At 45.5% G+C, this 9,900-nt stretch overlaps 1 protein-coding gene, 1 long non-coding RNA gene and 1 pseudogene across 2 annotated transcripts; 1 reads left to right on the top strand and 2 right to left on the bottom strand.

Moving 5' to 3' along the window:
• Positions 1–1,550: 1,550 nt before the first annotated feature.
• On the top strand, positions 1,551–5,218 carry LOC136451565 (receptor like protein 27-like; annotated as a pseudogene).
• On the bottom strand, positions 4,349–5,920 carry LOC136451566 (uncharacterized). Its single transcript, XR_010758607.1, has 3 exons — positions 5,804–5,920; positions 5,535–5,716; positions 4,349–4,453 (listed from the first exon to the last, which is right to left on the bottom strand). It is a non-coding gene; the product is annotated as an uncharacterized lncRNA (long non-coding RNA).
• Positions 5,921–6,708: 788 nt separating this feature from the next.
• LOC136451564 (non-classical arabinogalactan protein 30-like) lies at positions 6,709–7,356 on the bottom strand. Its single transcript, XM_066452263.1, has one exon. The coding sequence runs from the start codon at positions 7,354–7,356 to the stop codon at positions 6,709–6,711; it is 648 nt and encodes a 215-aa protein (XP_066308360.1).
• Between the last annotated feature and the right edge of the window lie 2,544 nt (positions 7,357–9,900).

The following is a 9,900-nucleotide window of genomic DNA, read 5'->3' as shown; positions in this document are numbered from 1 at the left end:
ATCGTGTTGGATCTCAGTGAGTTTGATGTCAAGAGTTGGGGCCTTGATCCCGCACTCTTCAACCTCACCTCACTGAGAAACCTCCTTGCCGTCAAAATCATTCTGCAGGCTTTTGGCACATTCTCGAGACTTCATATTAACCTACAAAAGAGCTCAGTACATCCAATCGGTTGTGCAAACGTTGACCTAGACCAAGTCCTGGCACCTTTCACCGGTACTAGAGGGGGCTTCCCATGCAAATACTTGGGCCTTCAACTACACATTAGAACACTACAAAGGATCCACGTGCAACCTCTGATAGACCGTATTGGGCACAGGCTACCCAAATGGAAAGGAAGATTACTAAACAGAGCGGGACGCCTCACTCTTGTAACCTCTGTCCTCTCCTCCATGCCAACGTACCACCTAACAGTGTTTCCTCTAGCCGCTTGGGCTAAGAAAAAGATAGACAAAATAAGGAGATCCTTCTTGTGGAAGGGGGACGAGAATGCAAATGGCGGCCACTGTCTAGTCATCTGGCAAACGGTTACCAGGCCGAAAGACATGGGCGGGTTAGGCGTCCCTGACCTCGAAAGATTTGGGCGAGCCCTCCGATTGCGATGGCTATGGCAAGAATGGGTGGACGAGTCCAAATCTTGGAGCGGCTCGGAGCTTCCATGTTCTGATGATGACCGCCTCCTCTTCAACTCCTCAATCATTATATCTTTGGGGGATGGTGCAAAGACAAAGTTTTGGCACCACGGTTGGCTCGTTGGTCAAGCTCCTAAGTACCTAGCCCCCAACTTGTTCCGCCTGCTCTCAAGGACAAAACGAACGGTGCAGCAAGAGCTCCGGAACAACAATTGGATGCATAAACTTGGAAGGAAAATCACCTCGGCCATCCACATAGAGGAGTTTGTGTCCCTCTGGATACGTATACAGGATGTGCACCTGCAACAGGGCGTCCAGGACACCATCACCTGGCGTTGGACCAATGATGGGAATTACTCCACCCGATCGGCCTACAGAATCCAATTCAGAGGTTCGCTCCTCCCCTTCGGTACGGACTTGATTTGGAAAGCGCATGTGGAGAACAGATGCAAGATCTTCACATGGATCTTAGTACGAGACAAAATTCTAACGGCACAAAACCTACAAAAGAGAGGGTGGCCACACCAACTACAGTGCGTGATGTGCAACGGACCCCTAGAGACAAGCCTCCACCTATGCCTTTGTTGCCCTTTCGCAAAAGCGGTTTGGGATCAAATCCTCATGTGGGAAAACTTCACTCAAATCCAACAACAGCAACATGCAAACCCCACCCATATCAAGTCATGGTGGGAAGACGCGGCAGCAAAAGTGCCAAGATCTGAGCGTGCGAGGCTTAACGGGGTAGCTATCTACACCTTTTGGAATATATGGAAAGAGAGAAATAGGAGAATTTTCAACAATATGAGTGAAACAGTGCCGCAAGTAGCCGCAAGGATAAAGTAAGACATCCAGCAAAGGAAGAGAGCATTCGATTATGTTTAGCTCACATGCTTAGGGGGGGGGGGGGGGGGGGTTGAAACCATAACCTCGTTTGGCTTTGCTTGTACATAAACTTTCTTACCTTATCTTAATTGAAAGGCAGAGCTCCTGCCAGTGCGTTCAAAAAAAAAAAGAAACCTCCTTGCCAGCAGTGACTTCATGGGAGCGAGCATGCCGTTGGATTTGAGCTCCTCACTGAGATGGTTCACCTAGACTTGAGCAATACTGGTTTCATTGGTCAGGTCCCCATCGGCATAGCCCAGCTCACGAAGCTGGTCACGCTTAACTTATCCATAATTTACGCTTCCAACTTGGTTCTCAAGGAGCCGAGCTTTCAAACACTCATAGCAGACCTCAGCAGTTTACAAGAGCTCAGTCTTGATGGAGTGGATATCTCCAGCAGTGGGGAAACATGGCCCATTGCTTTGGCTAACTCCACTCCTAGACTAGAGATTCTCACACGGAGTAATTGTGGTCTATCTGGATCGATTCATAGTTCGTTCTCACAACTCCATTCACTAGCTGAGATTGACCTCACAGGAAACACAATAGTTGGTAAGGTTCTTGAGCAAACTTGACTTGACAAGCAATGATTTTGAAGGGCTGTTTCCCGCAAGGATATTCCAGCAAAATCATTTGAGGGTTCTTTCCGTGGCTGGTAATCCTAAGCTTTCTGGGCACTTACCAAATTTTCCAGTTGAGAATAAACTGGAACAGCTCATTCTGGCAGGGACAAATTTTTCTGATGCGGTGCCCGAGTCCATTGTCAATCTCAGGTCTTGTGTGTTTTGGTGCTTTCAACAGATGGAACTTCCAAGCAACTCTCCTTATTTGGTGAGCTCCCCTCTCTGGAAGTGTTAATGCTCCTGGGGTCATCTGGTTTAGAGAAGCCTGGATTTTCTTGGATCGGGAATCTTAGACATTTGACCACTTTGGAGCTTTATAACTACAATTTCTCTGAGCCAATACCCTCCTGGATCGGCAATCTTACCAATTTGGTGTCCCTGGAGCTCGTAATGTGCAACTTATATGGAGCAATACCCCCCTGGATTGGCAACTTGACCCAACTTTCATTCATACACTTCGGTCAAAACTACCTCACTGGTAAGCTCCCACATGTGCATTGTATTCTAATTTGCTGGTAACCTCCCACATATATGAATATTAAAATACACTATAATACAGCCAATGATGAAAGCAACTCCAGATCATGTGTTGCTCCATTCCTCGTACTCTAACTTGCTGAGAAAATGGTAATGTTACTGTATTAGTTTGGTCCACAGGAACAAATAAAATCTTGAACTGTTGACTTCTGTCCCTGGTTCTTTTTCATTCATTACTATAGCACATTTGCACTTACTAAATACTATCTACACATTAGTGATGGTATAATGTTAATCTAAGGATGCTTAGTCTGAATTTAGAGATTCATAAGGTCACATGTGAACCCCATAGTTTGAAGAATTTACAAGGTACTTCAAATATTATTTGTGCTTACACTACAGAAGTAAAAGTTTAACATAATCTGATGGTTCTCACTCATCAGTAATTCTAATTCAGTGACCTACTTTCATCTGTATTGAATTGACAATAGTACATAAAGGGTATTCTAGTTAAAACTTGTTTCTTGCTGTTACATATTTTTTATTCACATTGGTGTCCTTCACTGAATCCTTAAATGTAATGTGATGTTCCCAGTTCCCACATGCTCAGTTTAAATGATGGCTATTTTGGTACTCACATATTAAATTTAATTCAACACCATTATCATGAATCAAAGAACATTGATTTTCTAAACTAGTAGTCACCTTTTACATGAAGGTAAAATTCCAAGATCTTTGTTCGCTCTTCCTGAACTTCAGCAATTACGTCTCCTGTCAAATCAACTTTCTGGTCATCTAGAGGAAATTGAAACTCCTTTGTCTTCATCCATATCCTTTATTGAGTTGACAGATAACCAGATTGGTGGTTCGATACCTCAATCGTATTTTCAGCTTACAAGCCTTGAAGGTCTTTTCCTTGGATCAAATAAATTGACAGGCACAGTGGACCTTAGCTCTTTCTGGAGGCTTAAGAATCTTTTTTTCACTGACTCTGTCGAATAACATGCTATCTTTGATAGATGAAGAAGGTGATTCTCTGTTTCCTTCGCTGCCTCCCATTCAAAGTTTGATGCTTTCTTCATGCAACCTTACAAAACTTCCAAGTGTGCTGAGATATCTGAATGAGATTACGGAACTAGACCTCTCAAGCAATCAGATCAACGGTGTTATACCAAGTTGGGTATGGGAGAACTGGAATGGTCACCTTAGCTATTTGAATCTCTCTCACAACATGTTTACCGGTTTGGAGAAATCTCCCTCTCTTGTTCCAATGGGATTTATATATCATCTTGGATTACTCAAATAATTACTTCAATTCCATCCTGCCCAGCGTTGGTAGATATCTCGGGAAAACATCATATCTTGATTTGTCCAGTAACAAAATAAGAGGCCACATACCCACTTCAATTTGCAATGCAAGTGAACTCCAGATCCTCGACTTATCTTACAACTACTTTAGTGGAGTGATCCCGTCATGCTTAGCTCAACGTAAATTGGGAGTACATAAATTAAGAGGGAACCAAATCCACGGGGTACTGTCTGATGGCATCAGAGAAGGCTGTATGCTTGAGACAATAGACTTGAGCCACAACTACATTTCAGGGAAACTGCCTAGATCACTATCTAACTGCCGTGACTTAGGATTGCTCGATATTAGTGACAATCAGATTGCCGATTCATTTCCATCCTGGCTGGGAGTACTTCCTAAACTTCAAGTTCTTGTTTTAAGATCCAACCAATTCTCTGGCCTGATTACAGATCTTCAAGACAATGACCAAATTATGAACCACTTCTCAAGTCTGCAAATACTGGATTTGGCCTCCAACCAGTTCTCTGGAAACCTGCCCAAAGAATGGTTTAATGAACTGGAATCAATGAAGGAGAATGGCAACGATGATGGACAAGTTGTTGGACATCAGATAAACGTAGAAGTAGGATTCTATCTAGATGATATCACTATTACATATAAAGGGTCCGATCTTATTTTCACTAAAATCCTTACCACTTTCAAAGTAATTGATTTATCAAATAACTCATTTGTCGGTAACATTCCCGAGTCAATTGGGAGTCTGGTTTCACTACATGGGCTTAACATGTCATACAACAACTTCATGGGGCAAATTCCATCACAGCTAGGCAACCTGACTCGGCTAGAATCAATGGATCCCTCATGGAACCATCTCTCAGGGGAAATCCCGCAGCAGCTAACTTCCCTAACTTCTCTTTCTTGGTTGAACCTTTCATACAACAACTTGACAGGAAGAATACCACAAGGAAACCAATTTCTCTCATTTCCCAGTACCTCATTTGAAGGGAACACTGGACTCTGTGGAAATCCACTCTCTACACAATGTGACGGCCCAGATTCAACAACCCCAATAATATCACAAGAACCCAGTGGTTTGTGGCAGGATAGACTTGAGGCCATCCTCTTGCTTACCTTTTCTGGTTTGGGGTTTGGAGTGGGTTTCACATTGGCGACCATGTTCAGAAGCTTTTTCTACATAGAAGGATGGGTTGGCAAGCATTTCTGTATTCGTATGTGATATAGTTATGCAAATTACATGTATGGCATTATATTATATTTTCCATAAAAGGAGAGGCAGATATGTAGTATTTTATCCTTGTAGTCGTCAGACAAGACAGATTAAAACCATTTTGTTCTCATAAGGTTGCGGTTTTCTAGTTCATTTTCATTACATTATATCCTCCAAAAGTGACAATATTGTTTTGCTATCTTCAGTTCTCCCAACAAACACGCCATAACTAATACTATGAGCAACAACAACAAAAAAACATAAATGCTTGGAACAAAGCCCAGAACTGTACTTGACTGCAACCATCTGAAATTATGGATGCAATTTACTCCAACTGTAAAGAAAATGAGAATCCAATTTCGCCAGAAGTCCATAAAACACTGACCTCTTGGGTGGGGGTGGGGAGCAGTGTCTGTCCGAACCTGGGCTCCTGAAGAGTGTGCTCGCGACTCCGCCAGGCCGCGCGCACCGGCGACTTCCATGCCTGGGAGGAGCCGACCGACCACGCACACGCGGTAATCCACGGCGTCAGCATCTCAACTCAACTGCAAACGCCCTCGCGGAACCCTAGATCACTCGAAACCAATCAAATACTCAAAGACAAGGCCGAAACTCAAAGCGTGGCCATTTGTAGCTGCGATGAGATGAACTCGCCTGAAAATTCAGCTATCGGAGAGGGAAGGCATTTCGATTGGGAAATTTCACCGTTCTGTTCCGCTGGGCTGAATCGAGCGACGGAACGGAAGGAGTGAGGAACGGGGTGGCATTGCGGGCCCACAAGTCAGAGTGTACTCCCCAAGTTTTTTTAATGAGAGAGAACTACATATACATTGAAATAAATATAGAGCTGGTTATTTGTTCATAACTGAGTATAATAATTTCTTTCTTGAGATAACGATTTTTTGGATCGAGAGAGTGTCATTATTTTAAGGAGAGAGTGTCAATTTCATTCATTCAACCGAGCAAGAGTCACGAGGTAAATATGACAAATATTCTTTCTGATGAAGCTAATCGCTACCTAGCCCGATCTCCGCAGGATTAGATCAGATATCGAGACATGGCAATCAGGAAGCGGATTGCCAAGCAGGTCAGGTCTTCAGTTGCGAATCTTTATCAGAATGTTACTAATGTAATTGTCAAACGCATCCAAGACCATGTTACACGCGCTAACATTCTCAGGCTGTAAAATCTCATGTGCCACTAGTAAAAGAACTGTAAGACATGTCTGAATTCTTATAACTTTCTCAAAAGAAAAACAAACAAGAAATTAACACAGCTCAGATACGACCGTCTGGTATCATATTGTAAACGGTCAGATGTATACAAAGAGAGCCATGATTCGGAGGCTTGAACCTTGAAGTTTACAAATTAGCTTACAGAGAATGTCACACTGCAAACAACAAATTAAACACCAACTGAAACAGGAAAAATCAAGAAACAAAAGAAATCGAAGTCATTCATACTCCGAAACAGAACCTGAATCACTTCTCTCATATCACCAGAGCACACGTACGCGTGCTCATCATGGTCGTGGCACAGCACACTGTTCTCGCGTGCGCTCAGTAGTGGTGCGTGGGCGCGCACTCCCTCGGCCTGAACGCGAGCGGGCCGGCGGCGAAGACGACGTTCTTGAAGCCGCGGCCGTCGGTCCACTGCTTGCCCTCGTCGCGGAGCGGCGCGCCCTCCAAGCCGCCGTGGATGTTGGTGACGATGTTGCACTTGGGGTCGGGCGACGAGAGCAGGCGCACGAAGCAGGCCCCGCAAGGGTCCTTGTCCAAGTAGCCGTCGGCGCGCTGGACGCTGAACTCGGCGTGGAAGTAGCCGTTGGAGTCGGCGACGCGCCGCCGGTACGCCATGACGCGGTTCTTCCTGTCGCGGCAGGTGACGGTCACGTTGGCCCCCGGCAGCGGCGCCGCGCCGTCCAGGCTCTGCGAGCCCCGCTTCGCGCAGCTCTGGCACACCACCAGGCCCTCCACGCGCACCACCAACAGCTTCTTGTCGTCGTAGCCGTGCGCGGCCGGCGCCGGCTTTGGCGTGGCGGGCTGTGGGGTATAGGGCGCGGGCGTCGGCGTCGGAGGTGGCGTGGCGGGCGTCGGGGTGTAGGGCGCCGGTGTCGAGGGGCTAGGGGTCTGACTGCCGTAGCCGCCGGCCATGGCGCCGGTGACGAGGAGGGACAGGAGGACGGCGATGGGGAGGAATGCCGCCATCGTTGCTTTGGGAGCGGATCCTCAGAGAAGGAGATCGATGGAAATGCTGAGCTCTGGTTGAGTGGAAATGGCGGGAGGCGCGCGGTTTATATACACGTGACAGGGTGAGGGGCAGCCGTCAGCGTGTTAAAAAAAATGGGGCCGACGTGCGGCCATGTAGGGCGTGGGGGACGAGTCGTGATCGCCTTGTCGGCATTGCGCTTCGTGAAGGCCAGTTTGTTTTGTTTCGATCCATGGCTCAGGAGATTTCGTCACGTTGAAACGAGTACTGTAGTGATAATGATTGGTCCAGACAAAAGAGTTCAGACACAAAAAGAACATTCTTTGCCGGCGTGTAATGATGAGATGAGATCCGTATAGTATTTTCAGAGATCGCGCGACCCGTGTGTGTTGAGCCCACGCTTATCTAACGAACATCCGGTGAGAAATACGTATAATGCGAATTGCAAGGACTTTTTCTTCTTCTTCTTCTCTTCTTCTTTTGATATAAGGAGCTCGTTTATTGATGCCAAATGGTGAAGCTCAGCATGTAGGCTAAACTTTGGATATTGAGGCCCATCCTCCATCGGGGTATTCAGCCGTCTCTAGGGCATCCGTAATTACTGGCTCTAAGTTAACTTCTCCAATAATGTTAACTTTTAGCACATAGCTTTTAATATGTGTAGCCCTACATGACACTCTCACGTAACCTTAAAATATGTGCAAGAGCTTAGCTCTTGACCAAGAGCTAGTTTGTCTCTCTCTTCTATTTAAATACGAAAAAATGCTTAGTGCTAGTTTAAGAGTCGGCTATTGTGGGTGCCAAGTTGAATAACCACCGTGCTTTATGTATTGTATACAACTAGCTATATATTGGTGGATAATGTAGCTATTATTTTAAAATCAACAAAGCGTTATGTGATGGTTTTCTTAAACCCTAAAATTTAATTAAAATTTACCAGGGTTCGAGCAAACAATCAAGAAATCGGTCTCATAGATTGTACTCCCTCTACCCACATGCTTGTTTAGTTTGGAGGCGAGATTGATCCTGTGTTTGATTTAGGGGCAGGTGGAATATGAAACCATCCCTGCGAGCAAATATTCTTCTGAGATGTTGTCTCTAGGTGTACCTCCAAATTTGAGGGACAAGCTCGTCCCATCGTGATGCCATTCTCTGTTTCATTGCCGCATGTTTCTTCCTCTTTTCTCCTCCCGTTGGCAGGCATGACCTCGGTGAGGGCAAGCTCGACCCTAGCGCTAGCAGGCACAGCCCTGACATGAGCGAGCGAGCTCAGCCTCGACCATGGCACGACGCCCTTGATTGCTTTGGTTGGGCAATTTTGTCGAAGAAGTTAGGAAGAAGGTGAAAGATGATGATATGTGGGTCCCACTTAACGAATGTCTAGCGGAATATGGATAGTGATGTATCCACTTCATCTATATCCCTCTAACCAAACACAAAGCAGGGACATCTTATCCTAAAAAGACTAAATGAATTTACCTCTTATCCTAAAAAGACTAAATGAATTTACCTCTTATGTCAGAACTAAACAGGTCCTAAGAGTTTCTATAACTTTTAAGATTAAAAAATTAAGGAGAGAGGGAAAACCATTTCAAACCTCTCCCCAAAACCATCGTGCATGCATTCTCGATTGACGCGATTATTAGCGGCTTCAGTCAACCCTTGACTGGTTACTCAGAAACCCTTATATTTGTGTATATAATTTGAATATAAAAATACCATCTCATGGATGGAGGGAGTAGCTTCTTACAGTTGTTTAAAAAAGTTGTAGATCCATGAAATTAACTCAAATCAAATAGTGAAAAACACTCGAATGGTAGTTTTTGCTAGGTCAAAATGATAATGCTCTCCTTAGGGCGTCTGGACGGACGGACGCGGATTCCCCACTCTTGTCCGTGCCCCTTCCGCCCAATATACCTGCTCCCCTGATGCTCCTCTCATGGCTTATCGGTGCATAAAGTGACCAACACGTAAATATTTATAGTTTTGCCGTACGTTGTGATCAGATGTGGCCTAGCACTCAATGATACATGGTTTATACTGGTTCAGGCAACGTGTCCTACGTCCAGTTTGAGTCGGTTGGTGACTTTATTCCTGAGCCCAGGTGCTCGAAGTTTGTTGTGGGGTTACAAACGGAAGGGAGAAAGATGGGGGTGCAAGAGGTCCGGTCGGACTCTGGTCTGAAGGGCCCAGAGTGACGGGAGCTCCGCTATGTGCTAAGTGTTCGAGCATGTGCTCTGTGTAGCTTTAGAGTGTCTAAAGCTACAAAGGGTGAATCGATGCAAGTGAACTGATGGATCTATCTGTTGGGAGATAGCGCATCCCCTTTTATAAATGAAGGGGACGGCCTTACAAGCAAGAGAGAGAGTACGCATGCTACTAAGTCTTGTTGCCCACGCCGTCGGGTACAAGATGATGGTAGGCGCCCATAACACCGTTGTTGTCAGACGCATGTGGGAGGTTTTACCTTATTCACCATGTATGATAGATGATGGCGCCCACAACACTGTTGATGTACAGAGGCATGGGGGGAGCCTTGCCGT

Source organism: Miscanthus floridulus, chromosome 5 (genome assembly GCF_019320115.1).
Source record: "Miscanthus floridulus cultivar M001 chromosome 5, ASM1932011v1, whole genome shotgun sequence".
Taxonomy (NCBI): Eukaryota; Viridiplantae; Streptophyta; class Magnoliopsida; order Poales; family Poaceae; genus Miscanthus; species Miscanthus floridulus.
This window is presented reverse-complemented; position numbering and strand designations above follow the sequence as displayed.

Excerpts from the sequence above, each read along its gene's own strand:
- LOC136451564 (XM_066452263.1), bottom strand. The coding sequence starts at position 7,356 with ATGGCGGCATTCCTCCCCATCGCCGTCCTCCTGTCCCTCCTCGTCACC.